General features: G+C 32.4%; 2 protein-coding genes across 2 annotated transcripts in view; both read right to left on the bottom strand.

Annotated features, from left to right (window-relative positions):
• The window catches only part of LOC139503469 (uncharacterized), a 34,597-nt gene that overhangs the window by 8,757 nt on the left and 3,529 nt on the right, over nt 1-22,311 (bottom strand). The window lies entirely within an intron of this gene.
• LOC139504182 (uncharacterized) lies at nt 9,313-10,401 on the bottom strand. Its single transcript, XM_071294246.1, has one exon. The coding sequence runs from the start codon at nt 10,399-10,401 to the stop codon at nt 9,313-9,315; it is 1,089 nt and encodes a 362-aa protein (XP_071150347.1).

Raw genomic sequence — 22,311 nt, forward strand, 5'->3', positions numbered from 1 at the left:
AATTTATGAAATCTGAGAGATCAATAAGTACTTGATATGAAAATATAAACCTTATATCAAATATGTTAAATGTTGTTCTTAAAAAAAAAGTTGATCTGAGGGAATTAACATTCGCCGATATTATTATTTAAATATATTGAACTGATCAACACAAGTTTTAATATCTCTTCATTTTTATAATATATCTGTCCATGAAATGAAATAATTTGTGAGATTAGATAAATATTTTACAAGAAAAATAAACTTTAAAGTAAAAACAATGAGCCCAAAATGTTTATGTGAGCGAGTTCACCAATGCATATTAGAAGTAATGATATTTAATCAAATTAATCTAATTTTGACACTTGTTGTAATCACCAATCAAGCCAAATAACATGTCATTAAAGTTTTCACACCTGAGATATCAAATACATTTAATTGAATTACCTTATAATCAGTTGGTAATTAGTATCCAATTAAAGAAGAAATTTTATGAAGTTCAGGATTTCAGATTAACATTTAACTCACCTAATAATAACTATTCAATTGTTCAGTCATTTATATGCTCTGACTTTCAACCAGTTCAGATCACACAAATTATATTTCTACTATATTTTGCTTTTTGCATGTCTTTTTAAAGACAATTTTCAATATATATTCATTATTGAACTATTGATATAGATAGATTGATAGTTGTGTTACTATATATATTGCTTTATTCAAAAGCATGTCTTTTTAAAGACAGTTGTCAAACATATATTTATAAATACAAAAGTAAACAGATTGATATTAGTGCTACTATATATTGCTTTATTTAAAGGCATGTCTTTTTAAAGACAGTTGTATAGCCATCATATTAGTACAACTTACCAGTAGACAAAATATCAAAATGGACAGTGGGTCTATTGTCTATATGCATACAGATGTATTACATCAAACAGAAATAGTAGATATTTTAACTAAACCTGAAACATCTTGTACATCGAATGTTCCCCCTTATAAGCCAAAGGCAAACGAAGTTTACTTGTTTCAAACTGGTGCAGATGATTGGAAATGTGACCAATATCTGTGGATAAATAATGGTACAAAATCAGTCACCATTGGTAATGATGTTCTTAAAAAACATTTTTACAAAATCCGATTACCAGGAACAACAGTAAAGAACCAACTGGTCTTTTTCTACCGTTTGTTTTAAACAGTAGAAAAAGACCAGTTGGTTCTTTACAGTTTAAGAAAACTGCATATAGTTTGAAAAGTAACAAAAGCTTAATACTTGTGCATATTTCAATATATATATAGCGTATATCGGCGAGGGTGAATACCGTCCGGTCAACTTTTTTTTGAGAAAAACACGTTTTTTTGCAATCAAGTTTATATTTTCGTATAATATATTTATAAATCTCACAGATTCCTGAGTTTCATGGACAAATATTGTAAAACAAAAGAGATATTAACACTTGTCGTCAACCAGTTGAATATATATTTAGCGTATATTGGCGAGTGTGAATACCGTCCGGTCAACTTTTTTTGCTCAAAAATAATTATTTTTCCTCTTTTTTTTTTATATTCATAAAATATAGTTTAATATCTTTCAGGTTTACAAATATTAAACAAATCTATCGGATAACAAAAAAGTTATGACTATATATATGTCGTCCGGTCAACCGTCCTGTCACTATCCGGGCAATCGTCCTGTCATTAGTGGTTCCCTCATAGACAGTCATTCACCTGATTAATTTCACAAGTAAATAAAGCGGGATATTTAAATTGCTATACGATGACTATTCCATTTATAATGATTATCCATTTAAAGTAAAGTGACATGTTTAAATACTTACAGATTATAAACATACAATATATGATAAATTTTGATACATCCGGCCCAATGGACATATAAGTCACCTCAAATGACATTAATTATTATAAAACAATTGAACTATTTATTTACAAATATATCATTGTGACAAAAATCTTATTCAAATTTTTTTCGACTGAGTTATTGGACTGTGTCATCGTATAGACGAGATATCACTGCTTCTGTCGGAGGACAGTAGCGATCCAAAAGAACGAATCAATACAGTCGTTGACAAAATATGTGATATTTTTAAGAGCACTGCTAGTCGTGTTTTTAAACCAAAGGGAAGATCCTATCTGTCTGGTTCTTCTAACCAACTTTGGTTTAATAAACAATGCAGAGGTAAGCGAAAGGTTTTCCGTAAAGCGAAAAATCGTTACAGTTTTAATAAAAATAAAGCGAACCGAGATGAGATGAAAAAGTGCGGGAAAGTTTACAGAGCCGAAATGAATAAAAGTTTTGAGAGTTTTCAACATGCACTAGAATCTGACATGCGTAAACTTTCGAAAAAAGATTCTGGTAAATTTTGGAAAATCTTGAAAAGATTGGATAGAGGGGGGTCTGATAAAGATATCCAAATTACTATTGATCAATTATATGAGTATTTTAAGTCATTAAATAAGAGCGATGTTCCAGATGATGATATTGATTTTGAGGATTTATTTAATAGTATAAAAAGTCAGAGGTTTATTGAAATTATAGATCAGGAAATTACAGAGGACGAACTATTGTCAGCTGTTAAAAAATTATGTAATAGCAAAGCCCCAGGGGAAGATGGGATTGTCAACGAATATATAAAAAGCACGGTGAATCAATTCCTGCCTATTTACACTAAGTTATTCAATTTAGTGTTTGATTCTGGAATCGTTCCCGAATCATGGCTTACTGGTATCATTAAACCGTTATTTAAAAACAAGGGGGATCCAAATAATTTGGATAATTACCGAGCTATTTGTCTTACATCGAATTTAGGAAAAGTGTTCACCTCTATACTTAATTCAAGACTTAATGCTCTGTCAGACGAGATCGGGATTATAACTGATGCCCAGGGTGGTTTTCGTAAGGGGTATTCTGTCCAAGATAGTATGTTTATCATGCATGCTTTAATTTCACTATATTTGAGTTCGGGAAACATGGAAAGAAATTATTTTGCGCTTTTGTAGATTTTAAAGCTTTTGATACAGCGTGGAGGGTGGGACTATGGCAAAAATTATTAAAATATAACATTAGTGGGAAAATGTTTAAAGTTATATTGAGCATGTATACGGATATTAAGTCTTGTGTTAAAAATGGAGAACTAAAAACAGATTTTTTCCATTGTGAGGTAGGTGTAAGACAGGGAGAAAAAATGTCACCTTTTCTCTTTGCCTTATACCTGAATGACTTGGAAGAATATCTGGATGAAAACTCTGTGGAAGGTCTAACATTTATGAACGAAAAATTTACAGAGAATCTTGATTTGTATATCAAGTTATTTATTCTTCTGTACGCCGACGACACTATTATTTTTGCGGAGTCGGCAGGAGGGTTGCAAAAGGCTCTGAATGTTTTTGAGCAATATTGTTTTGAGTGGAAACTCACTGTGAATGTATCAAAAACTAAGATTGTAATTTTTTCAAAGAGAAAGTTTAATAAGAATGTTACTTTTAAACTATGTAATGAAATTATTGAAATTAAAGATTCATATGTTTATCTTGGTCTGTTGTTTAATTACAACGGAAATTTCTTTCAAGCTCGAAAAAAAAATGGTAGACCAAGCTCAAAAAGCACTTTATGCTCTTTACAAGAAGATACAAAATATCTCACTCCCGATTGATTTACAGTTAAAATTATTTGATGCATTGGTGGTTCCTATTTTGACCTATTCCTCGGAAATATGGGGGTTTGAAAATAAAAATAATATTGAAAATTACATTTACAGTTTTGTAAGCGCATTTTGGGGGTGCGATCCTCTACGCCAAGTTTTATGGTGTATGGAGAACTTGGAAGATTTCCACTTGAACTGCAGATCAAGTTAAAAATGGTATGTTTTTGGCAAAAGCTTGCAACAAACGATAAAAAATTATCGGGTAAACTGTAAAAGTTACTTTGGTACATGCATGAGCATGAAGGTTATAATTTCAAATGGTTTAACTATGTAAAATCTGTGTTTAATGACTGTGTCTTTTGTGAAATATATAATGTTCCGGAGCAAGTTGATTATAATTAAATTAAAACTAATGTGAGGCAGCGTCTCCAGGACCAGTTTATTCAAAAATGGTTCTCTGATATAAATAACTCATCAAGGGGGGAATTTTATTTACACTTTAAAGAAGAGTTTTGCTTAGAACCATATCTGTTAAAATTAAGGCGGGTCATAGAGTAAATATATGTAAATTAAGGGTATGTAATACAAAGTTTCCCATTGAAACAGGAAGATGGAGAAATGTACCACGAAATGAGAGAATTTGTCCTCTTTGTAAAGCTGGTCTTGGGGATGTGTACCACTATATATGTATATGTACCAATTATAAAGTTAAAGATTTAAGGGAGAACTTCATACCTCCTTATTATTTAAAATATCCAAATGTTAAAAAAGTACTGGGCATGCTTAAATATTGTAATAATAATGTGCTGTGTAAGCTGTCAATTTTTATTCAAAAGGTAGAAAAGATGCTTGTCTGATTTAAAACTGCAATAAACAAAGATTTATCTCTGAAGATGTATAATTTAAAAATGTATTCTGTTTGTATTATGAAATATGTTGTGATTTATATTGTGCATAATATGCTCCTGTTACGCAGTCTTCTGCGGCTGAGTTTTCTTTAATAAACTATGAAACTACAAACTATATAATTTAGAACACAAATTACAAGCATTTTATGAACACATATATACTTTTTTATCCATAAGACTATTGGATGACTGGAGCATAATAAAATGAAATACACCTCAAACAATATAAACATACACAGCATGCGACAAAATTAAAAACGATTTGAAGATAATTATGTACAACATGATTAACTTTGTCAAACACAGAGATATGCATAACAATTTTCATGGAAAAGAATATCAAAATGGAACTTAATCAGGGTTTTTTTAATGATGGAAGCACAAAGCTTAAATTGAATAGCTGCAGATGGAGAAGAGCAAGCATAACATAATAAAATAAGAAAGAATAACGGATAGACAACGTCAAAACCAAAATCAGTATAATATTTAATACAAAAAACGTTAAGTAATACAGAAGTAGACTGGTTCCCTGTCCTTTGTCTAATTGGCTCCGGCAGATATAAGACAACAAGGGTGAATGATTCAAAAAATATATGTTGCATGGTTGATAACCCGCGTAACAAAGAATTTACTTTAAAAAAAGGCCGGTTAGATAATCTTTATAAATTCAATGCAATAAAAAAGGCTTCTCAAAGTAACAAATAACTGTGTCGGTTACAATATGCTTGTAATTAAAGTCAGTGCAATATTTGACAAATATGACTTACATAATGTCAGATAACACTTTATTATGTTTATAGAATAGAAGTAGGCTAGGGACTATTTATATAAGATATGTCAACGATTACACCTTCATGCAACCTCTTATCAGAAATCGTGCCAAATGTGAAGATGTTTCCTCCGTTTCAATGCCCTAGATGTAATTTTAACTTGTGATGTACTAGTTCTACTCCATAACTATGACCGTTCACAATAAAGAATTAAGCTTAATTTCGATCATCATTGGTTTACGCCGTCTTCGGGAAATCGCATCGTTACCTTAACTAGCACAGGCAACCAGTATCAGAAGAGTGGAAAACCATGCATGTTTCGAACGGATATAATGCAATTCCGGCTGACGGTAGTTGTATTTTTGTTATTCACGCTAAAAATAATTTGTCACAATTTTCACACTATTGAGGAAACTAACTATTATGGAAACAAAATGGTTATGAGAATACAAAAAGACTGTGCTATTTGTAATTTCTTTTCAGGCGTAACGTGTACCTATGCTGCGACATTAGATGTAAATGTCCATTCACTGGACAGTGATCAGTACGCACGACTCAGAATCTGAGTCAGTTTGTCCGGTAAATCAAGAGGCAATCCGACCCCGAAAACTGTATTGATCAACAATCACCATGTGACAGCATTTCACCAACAGTTTGCAACAGGACGAGGCCACGAAGATACCAGATTGGAAATATATGAATATCAAATTCCCGCCAATTTCTTGCGTTCAAATTACAATGATATGAGGTTAAGGTTGAATTCAACCAGTCAGGCGGTTATGTGTCAACATAGATTGCATGGAACTAATAAAGATTAATTAACTCGTGATTTGACTTGCCATGGACTTGATTTTTATTGTTTTAACAATATAGTCACATAGCATTAATCTACAAGTCAAAAGTAAGCGTTGCAAATTAATAACTAACGAAACACATTAAAATGACTTATAAATGATCATAAATCGTTAAATGTTATCATAGAAATTCACATAATACGAAAAGAGTGATGTGTGGAGTATTAATGTCAGTTATAAAGCAGTCCAATAATACCGTATAGCGGGTTTTTCTTCGCGGAGAGTAACTTTTCGCGGATACATTTTTGTAGAACAAAATCGCCAAAATAATTTCCGCCAAATTAAAAGTGTATATCCAAAGGTATTGATAAAAGTTTTGAATCCGCCAAAATAATAACCACTAAAATATTTCGTACACTCTATTTAGTACTGAGAAATCGCGAATTTTTTTACTAGCGAAAAATAACCCGCTATACAGTACTTGCAACAAAACAAATGAGTCGGTATGATTCATAAAGAATAAAAATGCAGACACTATTCGAGTATTAAATATCTTCTGTGTTGGACTAACGTTTTATATAGAATAATACAACAACTGTCTAGGATGAATACGGAGTCGTTTTATTGGAAAAACTTTCAACTTTTGTTTACCAAAATTAGACAAAAAATCTTTTAAAATAATAAATTAATCTATAGATATAATTTATAAAAGTTTCAAAGCTAACATTTTTGTGTTGTAAAAAAGATGTGCAGTGTTTGCCAAAATGACAACTATCTATCAAATGCAGTAGACGAAAATAACAAGATCACAAAATGCCCTTCATCCTTGAGCAAAACCCATACAGATTACTCGGATTTAACAGACCGGTCGACATAATAAATGTTAAAGATATAAATCGAGTAAAACCAGCGCTTTGTATTAAAATGATAAACGAAAAACAGCCTATGACAGAAAACAACATCAACAACTGTATTACAGGCTCCTGACCTGGGATCGCCACAAAAAGAATGTAACGGGCTTAAATATATTGTGCGTGCTAACTGTTCCTCATATTTGGAAAGTAGTTAAACAGCACAAAATTAGAACACACTTAATGTCTTTACTGATCTACTATCAACCAAAGTGCAAATGAAGTTGATATTTATCAATTATAGGCTTTGAACGAGGTCAAAACGTTGTATATGGACCTGTTCAGATTATATTAACCGAGGACGAAGTCCGAGTGTCAATATAATCTAAAAGGTCCATATATAATGTATTGACTAGTAATAGTCCTTAATTTCTATATTACATATGTAAATAATGTATTAGGAAAATGACGTTCAGTGTTCTTTCAGTTTATTTTTAAATTATATTTTGCAAGATTTCATGTTATTGAAAAAAACGTTTTATTTATCAACTTCAAAGCTTGTTGCATTAGCTTTCTTGTATTCTTAGCATCTGCATTTAACATAAAATTCTTGAAATATCCAGTGAAAAACTTTTCTTTTTGTCTGCTGCGGCGCTTCCTCAATGGTTTTATTAGTGACTTCATGACGTCATAATTCTAAATTTAGCTAAATTTTCTTATATTGACCACCAATATACATATACAAAGAAACATAGCGTCAATATACGTAAAAATAGAAACAAGGCTACAGATACGTAAAATAACCTTTGAGACACGTGGTCGTAATATCCAATGAAAATAGTAGAATGCTACACCATATATAATATAAGTAGTTATAGGCAACAGTAATGCCTTAGACAAATAGAATAAACCAATACCATATCCACATGGACGGCTAAAACAGGCCCCGACATAAATATACGAAACGATTCAATTGTGAAAACCAACAACCTTATTATAAGAAAAAAATTACAAAATACAACTACTGAACTAAAACTAAAATAATGGGTGTCTGACACATAGCTGTTAATTTCTGTGTCAATTGGTCTCTCGTGGTGAGTTGTCTCATTGGCAATCATACCACATTTTCTTTTTTTCTATAAAGGATCCGGTCTTGTGACAGACACATTAAAAATGTAGCAGGGTTGGACATATTTGTGCGCGCTCAACCCTTCCGCTAACCTGGAACAGTGGTACAACAGTAAAACATAAAAACGAACTTAAAAACATCAGTTGAATTGAACTCATCAGATAAATACAAATAGAAATAAATAAAAAAACAACACAGATCAGACATTGCTAAGTACTTATACATTTCAAAAAAATAAAGACACTATAAATACAGATCTGAGTGTACTCGCAGTTACTGGCAGCTACAATGTAGTTCAAAGCAATAATGGAAAAAAATCATTTTCTAACACTAAAATATCAATCAGTACACTTCCAATATCCAAGTGTAAAGACGTCATTAACAGTCTGAAAAAAACATGACCGTGTAAGCTATCAGCTGTATCGCTTTTGAATAATGTTTCATTTGTCTATTAGAAATAACCTCAAAAATGCGCACACTTTTAAAGAACCACATTTATATGTTCTTTTTATCAGTTTTCTAAAACAGCAATTCTGATAAAATAGTTATTATATAAAAGGGAAACACTATTTGTCTTTAATGTAATTATTCAGTTGTTACATATATTTAATATTTAAGTCAAATTCAGTATTTTTCCTATATTGAAAGGAAAAAGGAGTCGCCGTTCTCATTGCTGAACATAAGAACGGACAATTCTCTGTCAATGGTTAAAGCTAACGGCTTGTTAACACCACTGTCCTCGGATATTATAACTTCTTTGATTGTTCCATCTTGGGACAACGATATAATGCTGTTGCTGTCATTGCAAGCAACATACACATACCCATTTCTATCTATATCAATACCGAATGGAAAACGAATCTCGTCATTAAAAGACCACAACTTCTCTCCTTCTTTGCTGTAACAGACTACACTATTGTCAATCGAGTGGGTACAATACAAACGGTCCCCGAATACAGCAATACGACTCAAACTTTTTGTAACTATTGGAATTAATTTTTCTATATTAAGGTCAAAATCTAACGTAAAAACAGAATTCGCATCAACTATAACATACATCATCATTTGTTCATAGGTGCAAATTCCACAGCACCTGCCATCTACATCTGTTCGTCTTACTACCTTGTTTCTTTCTACATCAATAATGAAAACTGTCTGCCTGTCGAGGAGTGTGACAGCAACTTCTCTCTATCTGACATAACATATATCAGATGGCGTATTAATGAAAGTCATTATTTCTTTGACAAATACACCAGCATTGTTGAATAGTAAAAGAGTTTTTTTCTTGGTCTACGAACACAATATCACTGTTTGGTAATATCTGACACCCAGATATGTGCACTGGGTATTTCGGTATTTTGAATCTTTGCTTTATTAATGGTTTGACTATGCTAAGAACCGGGTTTTTAAAATAAGACTGAAGTTGACTTTCCTTTTTTGTTTGAAGTTGCAAATTTTCAGGTGATAAGTAAATCGACAATTTTGCAAACTCTTTTGTACATCTTACAGCTGAGTCTAGATCAAAGCAGTCGACCTTCATTTTCTTCTCACGAAGCTTGTCTGCAGATTTCAATTTATTTATAAACTGTTCTTCTTGCTTTATAACTTTTTCTACTTCATGTAAACCGAAATATGTTTGAAGATCAGTTGAAAATTCAACCATTTTAGAAAAATCTTTTTGTTTTTCTTCAATCTTATCAGTTTTGCTATCAATTTCACTCTTTATATTCCCAATTGTCTCTTGTAAATTTGTGAATTCTGACCTTATATCGTCGAGCAAACTTTCTTCAAGTTTGTCTAAGTGGTTATTAATTGACTGACGCATGGTGTGAACTCGACTTATCGCTTCTAATTTCTGCTTTTCCAGAGCACTAAGGTTTTCCGAGAAAAATAATTTGATTGTCTTTAGATTTTCGTGAAGATTGATAAGATCCGTTTTGACTTGGGACACAAACGCAGACGATTTTATATTCCCTACAACTTCACCCAGCGAAACAAGACCTTTACAGTTGTCATGTTTGTCTTTTATACACTTCGTGCAACAGGCACAATCATGAAAACCGCAAAAGAGCTCATACTTCAAGTCGTGATCTTCACAATTGTTCTTAATATTCAGCATGGATTCAGGTAAGTTTTGGTAGTCGTGTATAGACATGACCTGGTGATTTTTTGACATCTTGGATCGGCCATGATATTTCTGACATTCAGAACATAGAAATACCTCACACTCTGCGCACCACGTGACAGCTGTACTGGTTTCGTTGTCTTCCTGACACAAGCTACAGATGATTAATGTGGACGTTGCCATTCCTCATCAATACCTATACAAAATAAGAAGGTTTATATGAAACGCTGACAATATTTTATTCTAGTAATCGAACTAACTAAACAAATCAATATTTCCACACGTTTTAACAATTTTTTACAAGTACAATGAACACATGATACTAGTATAATGTATGATTTACTGAGTATTTTTTTTTAAATGTCGAAGACCTTCATTAATGTTCTCAAATTCTTCTATAATAGAAGAATTAGTATACATTGTACATGTATACATTTTTGTACACCAGAAAAGAAATGTGTCAGGAAAACCTTAAATCGTCTTTATTGTGCAAAATGGCACCCATAATGGTCTAGCAATACTGCTCCTTTTGTAAATGGATTTTAAATTGAATGAGGCCGTGTTCACACCAAACGCCGTGTACAGTAAAAATGTTTATAATTAGTTCACTGTAATGTACACTGGTTTCACATTTAATTTGTTCGCATTTTTACACCTTGTTTAATTACCTGTACATAAGATTTGTTCACACTTGTAAACTATATGTCATTTAAATGTTCATTACGTAGAACCGAATGCAAAGTTTTCGGACAACTGTTCTAGTGGTAAGGGAACGACCATTTGACTTCAAAAAGGGGGATGGAGATATTCCAATCCCTAATTGGATAAGAAATAATCTGGTCATAGAGATGATAAAACATATCATTTACCTCACACTTTTTTTTAGTTATGCATTTATGCGTGAATCGTTGTTTGAGTAAAGACCAGTGGCGAATATTTCTGTGTCCGTCAAGTCGATCCGGGAAGACCTTACCAAATGAATTAGACAGCAACTATTTTATTTTGTAGGGAGGGGATGGCTATGGGTTTTTTTAATTTTTTTTCTCCAAAAACTAGTAACAAACTGGTTTTTTTGCAACAAAAATATATAACTCAGAGCATTCTCCATATCATGGTGTTTAAATAGCAAAAATAACAACTATTATACCTCCTTAGAGAGGACAATTATTTTTCACGTTTCATTTCATGGTGTAAAGATCGCAAGAACCACAACTATTATACCTCCTTAGAGAGGACAACTATTGTTCGCGTTTATCTACATGTAAACTACGAGTATACTACTTTAATATATAGAGACTCTCTGTATTTTGTCAGGGACTTTCTATGTTAGTATAGAAAGTCCCTGATTCTGTCTACTATTTTCTTTGAAATGTTTACTATTTAAGGGGTCATACCACTTGCATATATATTAAAATAAGTAAAACATCCTCAACTTCATCTAAAACTACCTAGACCAAAAACCTTAACCTGATGCGGGACAGACGGACGACCGAACGAACGAACGCACGCATACACAGACTAGATGGGGCATAACAATTTATTGTTGAACGTGAAAATAGTGATTTGGCAAAAATGAAAGTAAGGTAGAGATTAGAGGGAGGCAGGACCGTTTTCGGGGCGTCGGGATCGGGTGCTTTGAAGCTCGGGATTTGGGGATTGATCCTTACGGGATTCGGGAATATATTTTTCGATTTCGGGATTTCGGGACATGAATTTCTTTAAATTCTGCATCTCGGGATTTCGGGATCAGGACCCCACCGACCACCCCTCAAATTAGCCTTAGTCGGTCTTAGTCATTTATACAAGATTCATATCCTAACTTTTGCATGTTAGTAAGGCTCTCTGAAGAAAAAGCACTGATGGATTGTCCTTGAAGCATATTTTATTAGACTTATAATGGTCTACATATAAGCAATTACATTTGTTTGATGTTTGAAACGGTGCAATTTTTTAATTTGATTTGACTTTTACCAAAAGAAGCAGTGTAGCAAAAGAGAAGAATACTTGTGGTCTGAGGCCAGAAACATGAAAATAATTGAATTTAACAGAAAGAAAACAAATGTCGGACTTTGGAAAAAGGGAGAGGGGTTTTGATACTTTTTATGAAATTCTCCATACATAATATCTTTTACACAAAATCATTTTACAACAGTTCACAAGCTGTGTGTGCACGCGATTTCGCGGGTGTGTTCTAGTAGATATTTAAATTCAGACCATTCAACCACAGGCGCTTGGGTAAATGTCAATGATACAGATTTTTTAAATTTTTTGTTGTTGATTAAAATATTCAATTTTCTATATTTATAATACATATCTATCACTTCTGTCTCGCCTAGTTTCGAGTGATTGAAACGACACAGAGAAAATGCCCAATTTTACTATCCATGTTTCTTAGTGTGGACAGTCTGCGGGTTGAATGCTTCTTACTACGTGATTGGAAGATATTACTGAGACGTTAATAATTAAAGTTCGTTGACAATCCAAACCTAGTAAATGTCTTTCAATCGGATTTGTATTCTCTATTTTAGCAATTAGATTTTGTACGACTTTGTCCCCAGCAAAGTTATAGAAAAACAATATAGTAATATTAGTTACATGGTGTGTTAGTGGCCTAATACGATATATATGGGATCCGAGTAAATTCCATATGGGATCAGAGCGAAGCCAACAATAACAACTTGTTAGCTTTAATTATGTTTTATAAACTTTTTTTTAACCTTTCATCATCAATTTCTTCGTTTGTTGAATCCTTTCATTAACACGGTGCTGTTTTTATGAAAGGTTGTGGCATCATTTTTGTTTTGAAAAGGGAAGTAACTCCTTACTAACCCTATATAGTAACTAACCATGTATGGTTGCTATCCCTATATTTTTTAGGACACCTTATATTAAATATACACAGTCACCACATGTAGTCCTTTAACCAATCATATCTCTATAAATCTATAAGAAGATAATCGATGTTACACGGACTCTTTTTAGATGATACACAGACACAATTTTTAGTTGTTAGACGGGCATTTTTTTCGTTGTTGCAAGGACACTTTTCACGAATAGAATCACTCGTGCATTATTAGTGTCAGTTCACGGGCACTTTAAATTTAAATTGGATTTGTATATTTGTTACACTGACATATTTCCAGATTTTTTTTATTAATATTTACACTATATATAGCATCAATAGCTATGTTTTTTTCAAACACTTCAAGTCAATTACCTTCTGTACACTAAGAGATTGGTCATTTAACTTCAAAAGAAGGGTTATGTTTTTTCCTAAAAAAATATTTGAACCTCAATTTGATGAGAAATATTGTGGTCAAGCAGATGACAAAATAATGTTCTGGTTTCTGATTTTCCGAATGAAACATATACTATACAATTATGCTAATTAAAAAAAAAAAAAAAAATGTTTGAATGATACCCATTTAGAAGCTAAATGGTCGCTCCATTAATGTTTTATTTTCTATATATAGTCTGACGTCAGGCCCTACCCTGATATACCCTGTGTTTTTGTCCTCTGGTTTTGTAGTTTTTTGTAGTTTTTTGTCGGGTACTTGGCGTAGATAGCGTTCGACATCTTAGCCGAACAGTACTAGTTTTATCATTTGTACTTTATTCAGTTTTCGACTCTGGTCTTTGTAAGTCTGGTATGATTTTAAATTTTAGTATCTTTTATATATATCGGAGTTTAGTATAACTGAACTAGTACGTCATATTTTTGTTTAGGGGCCGGCTGTAGCACGCCTCTGGATGTTGGATTTTTTCGCTGCATTAAAGACTCATTGGAGGCCTTCGGCTGTTTTCTGATCTTTTGTCTTTTTTCTCTTACACATCGTTCCCCATTCTCATTCTCAATTTTATGAATAGTATTCTGGACAATTTATAAAGTATAGAAATGCTGATAATACCGACGTTTATATTTCAATAAAAAAAAAAGACAGGAAATGTATACATAAGTCTGAAAATTACATCCAACTGTCTTAGACTCAGATTTTTCTGCTGACAATTTTTTTTTTTGTCCGTCCGTCAGCGGAATTCGAACTGACACATTTGATAAACTACAGCACCAATCGCTTAGCCTCAGCATGTCCAGCGATTAAGACCACTCGACCACATCCGCTATATAAAATATAACTTCAATAGTCGTAGTGTTAGCTTGTCACGGAAGGCGAATCTAGAGATAGACATAAGACATGTGTTTTAAGCGTATGAAAATATATTTGTATCACGAAATTTGTTTTAATTCAAAATATATGCCTATACATATATTCTTAATAACAATACAAAATCCATTTTTTCATTCACATTAACATTTTATTCACTACTGAAATAGAAAAAAATAATTCTTTTGATACATTTATATGTATTGCATTCATACATAAGTTGAATATATATATATATTGAATTCAAACTTTTGGCAGCAAACGTGCTATTTTTGCGATTTTTTAAAGGAGGGATGGAGGGATGGCATGGGATTTTTTTTCAACAAATAAAGGATCAAGTCTGTTTATTTTAAATATATTTTAACCTACCACCTCCCTTTTCCATTTTCTTCCAATAAAAAAAAATGAAAGTTTATCGTGCACATACACATGGAAAAAAGTATTGCAACACCTTGATTTTTAAAAAATTGAAAAATCAGCCTCTTTTTTTGGATGATATATAATAAGATATTTGTATAATATTATTGAAACATAGTTTATGATATCATTGGCATTGAAACGAACAAAAAATGTTTAAAAAAAAATGATTTATATAACCACAATTTTAATAACAAAATGAAGCGTTTTTTGTACAAAAAAATGCATTTTATAACTTTGACTGTAGTCGAACTTTACAATGTCAGACATTTCAAAATTAATCTTCACATGACTGTTCACATCATGGTTGATCGTTATACGCCAAAGAATTAGTACTTTGTGCGCAGCCTCCATTCAAACGGATAACCGCATCTTAACGTCTTCTGATTCCTGCCAAAAATCGACTAATTTGTTGCTAAGGTAGCAGCAACCATTTCTGATGAAGGGCATTGTTTATTTCATGATGTGTTTGAACTGGGGTGTCCTTTCGCGCACCTCCCGCCCAAAAGTGTCCCATATATGCTCGATATGGTTCAAATCTGGGCTACGATCCGTCCACGGAAGATGACCCGAATTCCATTGGAACAATGAATCTTCCTCCATGATGCTAATTTTCAATTTTAGCGAGCTCTGCACTACATTGGATACGGAAAACTGTGTGTCTGTTCGTGAACAAAGGTCTCCGAAATGGTCTTATCGCACGATAACCAGTAGCGATGAGTCAATCTCGAACAGTTCTTGTTAAAAGGTCCCTGTATGCCAAACACTCTCTTTTTTGGATTGTATTGTATGCAAGGGGTTTCCTTCTGACCAACCTTTTTTATGCTTGATTTTCCCTAGCAAATGGTATAGAGGGTCTTCTTTATTTCGGAAGGTCTTTAACATCGTTTAGTGCCATTTTTAATTCTCAAAACGACTTCTAGTGGAATGGTGATGACCAACAATACGTGCAGTTATTACAGCGACCTCCTGCTTCACTCATGCTGATAATCTGTCATCTTGCTGCAGTTAAGAGTTGTCGATGACCCATTACAAGGTGTCAATCACATAACTTTAAAATTTTGGTTATTTAAAGTGTTGAAAACACCTGTTTTGCTGTTTACGGGTACAGTAGCTGCATGTGCAGATAAAAACTTACCGAGTCGATATTTATTGATTAAACTCAGGTGATACTTGAATAATGTTTAAGTAGTTCTATTTTACCAAATTATATCACAAAAAAATAAAAAGTGTTTTTTTAATTTCAATTTCAATTTGGTGTTGCAATACTTTTTTCCATGTGTATATATGTTCCAGACCGTATGAGTATTTGGACCGTATGCGTACTTTTTCAAAATACTCATACGGTCGGACCGTACGTGTACGGTCTGACTAATATTAAAAAGTTGGTCAAGTTTATTAGTTAAAAATGCATAAAGCAGATCAACATAACTTAACTATCAAATTAATCTAAAAAAGTTCAATTGTAATTGAAACAAAAACTTTATATTTTAATTTTTTTAAATTCACGCTAATTAAGTCTGTTAGTCTCTTGTGTTAAGCATGTCGATCAGTAATACATTAATTGAATTATGATCACTGAAATTGAAGATATTGGAAGTAAACATAATGTTGGAGGTCAATTGTTTTAGAATATTTAGCAAATTTACCAAAAAATGCAAATGCAAAGGAACATGCATGAACTGCATACATGAAAATGTAAAAAATATTACGTTACTTGAATTGTGTCACCTTGGGCGAGAGTACCAAAATGGGATTCAGATATAAAATTAAACAAATACTTAATTTCAATTGTTCGTTTGTTCATTTTATCTATCTAATTGTAATAAATTATCAATAACAATTTGTAAAACTAAAAATAAAGATTGTAATAAATGCTTGTTTCAATTTAACCCATATGATCAAATAACCTGTATGGTCAGCTCGTACTGGACCGTACGCGTATACTCATACGGTCCGACCGTACGCGTATGGTCGGACCGTACAAGTATACGTATACGGCCCGGACCGTACGCGTACGGTCCAAATACTCATATGGTCTGGAACATATACATTACTTACTTCAGTAGTAAAATTTCAAAAAGTCGCAATTAAATTTGTATAACATTCATCTTTTACATTTTTTTTTTATCAAAGTATTAGATTCTTGAATTATTTAAGAAAAATAAAAAAAAATATGTTTGAACTGTTAACTTACATTTAGTGATTTACTGGTATATGCGGCCATTTTAAAAGTTTCTAAAATGTTTAGTTTTGCTACCTCTTCTAAATGCAAAGTGTTAAACTTCTATCGAAACTTCGTACAATAAAGTCACATACAAAACAAAGGTAATAAACAATATCAGGCTGGAAACAACCTGACGTATAGATTTTCGGCAATTGTAGTCAGGATCAAGGTCCGAGGCGATAGTCGAGGGTTATTGCCTCGGATCTTGACCTCAATACTCATACATTTTATACATGTATGAAAAACATAAGAAAACTTTAATGATATGTTTTTTTCTTAGGTTATATTCATGTATACTCATTTAGATAATCTAAGTTAAAAAAAAAAAATTAAAACGGAGAGCTATGTCAAATAATTTTGATTATTATTAATCAACACGGGAGTTTTTATCTCAGGGAACTAGACTGAGACATTTTCACATATGTGGTTAAATTTTCGGGATACGAAGTGTGATTCATTTTTCTCGTAATTTAGCACATGCACCCAGAAATTCTTTCGTGAAGCGGCTCTTCATGGTAAACAAATTCCTTTTTCACACAATAAGTTCTTTGAAAATTTAATACTTCGATAAATAGGTAAAATCACAGATGATTGCATGAGAGACGAAAGATAACAGAGCGACATTCAAACTCATAAGTCGAAACTTAACTGACAACGCCATGACTTAAAAAAAAAAGACAAACAGACAAACAATAGTATACAAAACTCAACATAGAAAACTTAATACAAAGCAACCACAAACCCCACCAAAAACGGTGGGAAGAACGCGGGGGGGGGGGGGGGGGGGGTCTCAAGCGCTCCGGATAGGTAAGCAGATCTTGCTCCGACATTAGGTACGCTTCGTTTTGTTTTGTAGCAATACAGTTAGGAAAAAACTTAAAATTGACACTCATAATTTTTAAAAACCTCCTTTCCCTTCCTTTTTAAAAAATAAGGCTTAATATTTTTTGTCATGCATGTGTATATTTATGGAAAGAAAACTTTCCAAAGATTTGATTTTCAATAGTTTTAATGGTGAAATATAATCCCATTTTTGTGTAACCATGACAGTAATCTGCATTTATTTGATACAAAATATTACAAAAACGGGGATGAAAATGTCAGAAAAGTCTTCTAAATTTGGTCCAAAGGATAATTTCAATCAATCAGAGTGATACCTTTCCTGAAAACATAGACGTCTATCTATCAAGAGGTCTTTAAAAAATCATATGCATTTCTGCTCGTTTTTCCATAAAATTGAATTGAAAAGATCGAGCGTCAAATCTTTGTTGAAACACACTACAATAATATCTGGACCTATGGGCGGTACGGATAGGAAAATACGGACTGTCAAACACAAAAATGGCCTATAAAACATGATAAAAACAATATAAATGGAAGGCTATATTATTCTTTAACTACATGTATCTAAAAATCAATTTTATTGTACAAAAACTTGCATATTCAAAAAATTCACCATGGCCATAATGCAAAACTCAACTTCTAACTGTGTACAGTATTGCTACCTCATGTTAGTACAAGCCCGGTACCAAGTCTAAATTTGTAGGTCACATTCGTGAAAAGGGGACGGGATTGTAGCTACAAAATTAGGAACATATTCGCTATCATCTATAAAACGGTTCTTATATAACGTTCAACACTTGATGGTGTCAGTAAAATTGACGAAGTGATTTCAACTTTACCATTTAGATCTCTAGCTTTAGAGATTACCCCTCCCTTTTCAGTTTTAAAACATTCTCCAAAAAAAATGAATTGATAATTCAAAGAAATTGTACAAGCCTTTTAAGATATTTGTAGTCCACTTGAATTCCTATATATATATATATGTTCCGAACCATATGAGTATTTAAACCATACGCGTATGGTCATAACCATATATGTATACTCATATGGTCCGACCGTTCGCGTATGGTCGGACCATATGAGTATAATACTCGTTTGGTTATTAAACGGCCGGACCATATGAGTATTTAGAAAAATGAGGTATTTAAATTCAGCATTCATTCATAGAAAAAAAAAACACATAACGTCTTATTCTGTATTTTTATTTTGTAAATTTTACGTTTTTCGAATATATGATATTAATATTGTTAACGTGACATAATAAGATACATAGGTCCAATGGGCCGAGTGGAAATATCAATGCTTTGTATATACTTGTATAAATATATGTTGATATGATACAAATGTATCTATAATAAAGACTTACTTGCTTATAGATAATACATAAGGCTATTCCGAATGAATCAAACAAGGGGAAAACATTTTCCACTTTCGTCAGCTAGGATACGGCTAGCTTTTTAGAAAAGCTATTACTTGTGTAGTCTAAATGACGTCTTGGAAGATTGGATTTTAAATGTTTGCTATGACGCTTTTTGTCGATGTAAAGCGATATAATCCTTTCAAGACGTCATAATAAATTTTTTTGAACTATTTATTTTGTAATATTTTGTAATATATGATCTAAATTCTACACACCTCATATCGATCAGCTTTACAATTATTACGTTTCATTTGCGACCAGTAGAGACAGTAGATTTTCGTTAGTTAAGGTTGTGGAGACTTTGCCAAACCGGATAGACAGACAAAATCAGTTAAATGGAACCAATACCACATAAACGAGTCCAGCGCATATCGTTGATGCTTTAGATCAAATAACAAACTAGTTGGTCTAACAACGGTGTGTATTCTTATAAAATAAAAAAAATTACAAAAATGATCGATAACGGTACAATTTGCGCGCTGTTTACCTTTCTACAGTTACAGAATCAGATAAAAATAGCAAGGTACGTGTATATTAAGTTAAAATTCCATCAAAAATAGTTTTTTATCGAATGTCCAGTCATTTTATGTGAACTACGTTACGGACATGTAGAATTCATGTCTACCATCAAATATTGCCGAGAACATTTGTCTTAAAAGAACGAAATAATAGCCATATACCCTTTTAAAAACAGGTGTATCATTTAATTTGTAATATAGATATGTATCTATATATAAACAAACTTATTTGAACATTTTTTTCTTTATTTATTTAAGAATGTGAACTACGTTACGTCAATATTTCATAATAAGGTATTCACAAGACATAAAACTAACCCAGTATTTAAACAATACCATAATCCTAATAAAAAATATGTATGGTTGACATTGTTCAAGGCAATTATTCATGGAAAAAATCTTGTTCCATCATAAAATGTGAAATACGTGATGTGAACTTCGTTACCATGGCAAAACTAAATCTTTCTTTTAACCTTGTGTTTGGTGCAAAAATCTTTCCTTTATTCATAACTCAAAACCGGAAACTGTAGCAGACGAATTTTGTGCTTCGGGAAAATGCAAAAACACACTATAAAACAAAAGTGTATGAACTTTCTGTGGTAGGTAAATATTAAAAATGACATAAATAAGTCATAATTTTGACATGAAAGATTCAAACACTATTATAGGGGATAAGAAATATGTCGAACTTACATGCATTAAAAATCAAAGCACTGAAAGTTCTGTAAGGTGATGGTTCATATTCATTTATCGAGAAAACGTAATTCACTATTCTTGTAACGTAATTCACATAAAATAAGTAAGGATATTCAGCGATTTTATTTATGAGATAATGTTATTGTAATGAAACGGGAGTATCGAAATAAAAGAAACAACGGTTTTGCTATTCCCATGCATTGAAAACACAATTGTTTACACACAATGATTAATAAAAGAGGGTGCATATGCAAGTCCTATGCAATGGCGGATACTTTCAATTTATTACACCTTGTTCTTTTCATGATATATATATAGCTGGAATATTGTTCACTTCAAAGTAAATACCATATGTATACATACATACATACATACATACACATACATATATACAATACAATACATACGTGATATGAAAATAAGTGCATATTTTTTTTAAACATTAAAGACAAGTTTTTCATGAGTAATTATTGGTAAGATATAGACAAAATAGAACTATATATATTTTTTTCCTTTTAGATTTGCTTGAAATGGGGAAAAGCAGAGCCGAAATCCAAAAAGCCTACCGAGATCGCAAAAAGGAAAAGGATAGAAATGCGTATCTTCAGAAAGAGAGAGAAAGAGTCAAACGTTATTATGTTGATACATCAGCCCTATCAAAGAAAAAACTAGAACAGAGAAGGACGAAAATACGACAGTGCATGGCAAAAAAGAGAGCTAAAGATAAAGTCCCACAAAATGACAAGGACGAAGTACCAGAGTGCTCAACAAGATCTAGCACACAACAACAACAACAACAACAACAACCTCCAATGCTAGTTAAGCTAAATTTTCCATTGAAACCAAGAAACAAAATTCAGACGAGAAAGAGAACAAGTCGAGCAGTTGCCAAAGCTAATTATAAATTAAATAAAATGACACAGAAAATTCAAGAGTTGAAAAGACGCAACTGGACTATTACAAAAAGATTACAAAGAAGAATGGCAAGAGAAAATAAAGATTAAAAGAACAATCTGGAAAAAACGATTTCAAGCCCTATGCGTAAAGCAAATCAAGATTTAAGAGATGCAAATCTTTCTCCGACCAAATACCCGGACCTTCAAAAGAAACTTACGTATCACAACTGCCTTATATCAGAAATTAAAGAATCAGTAAGCCACGAGAAAAACAAATTCCCTGTACTAAAAGTTATAACAGGAAAGGCCATACGAGATCATAAATGCATTAGAAGGCTAAGCTATGACATCAAGGTAAACCGGAAACAGCTGATGAAAATAAAATCAAAAAGAGAGAAGGAAAAAAAGAAAACCCGCATGAAGGCTGCAAGAGAAGATCTTCGTTCAAAAGTAATAGTCTTTCTCGAGAGGGACGATAACAGTACTTGTCTTCCGGGAAAAAGAGACAATAAAAAAGACGGAAAAGAGAAAAAGCAAAAAAGAGTGTTAAATGACTATTTAGACAATCTACATCAGAAATTTTTGTCAGAGAATGTACTCACAAAATAAAGTGTTTCTGTATTCAGACGTTTTCGGCCAGCGAATTATGTATTAGCATCTTTTGGAAACAGGAGAACGTGCCTTTGTCAGCGCCATCAAAATATGGCATTAAAAGTTAGAACATTGAAAGCACTAAATATTACTACTACATCAAATCCAGATCAACTTATAAGACAGATGACAGATGATGAAGTTTTAGCAAAAATAAATGAGTTGGAAGATGAGAAAATAAAATACTCTGAATGGAAAAGGGTTGATGTAGAGGAGAAGGGAATGATGAAAAAGAGAATGAATGTTGTGCAATGTGAGGCAA

The sequence above is a fragment of the Mytilus edulis genome, chromosome 14 (assembly GCF_963676685.1).
Source record: "Mytilus edulis chromosome 14, xbMytEdul2.2, whole genome shotgun sequence".
NCBI lineage: Eukaryota > Metazoa > Mollusca > Bivalvia > Mytilida > Mytilidae > Mytilus > Mytilus edulis.

What these genes read in the sequence shown, in the direction of transcription:
- LOC139504182 (XM_071294246.1), bottom strand. Translation starts at nt 10,401, where the DNA reads ATGGCAACGTCCACATTAATCATCTGTAGCTTGTGTCAGGAAGACAAC.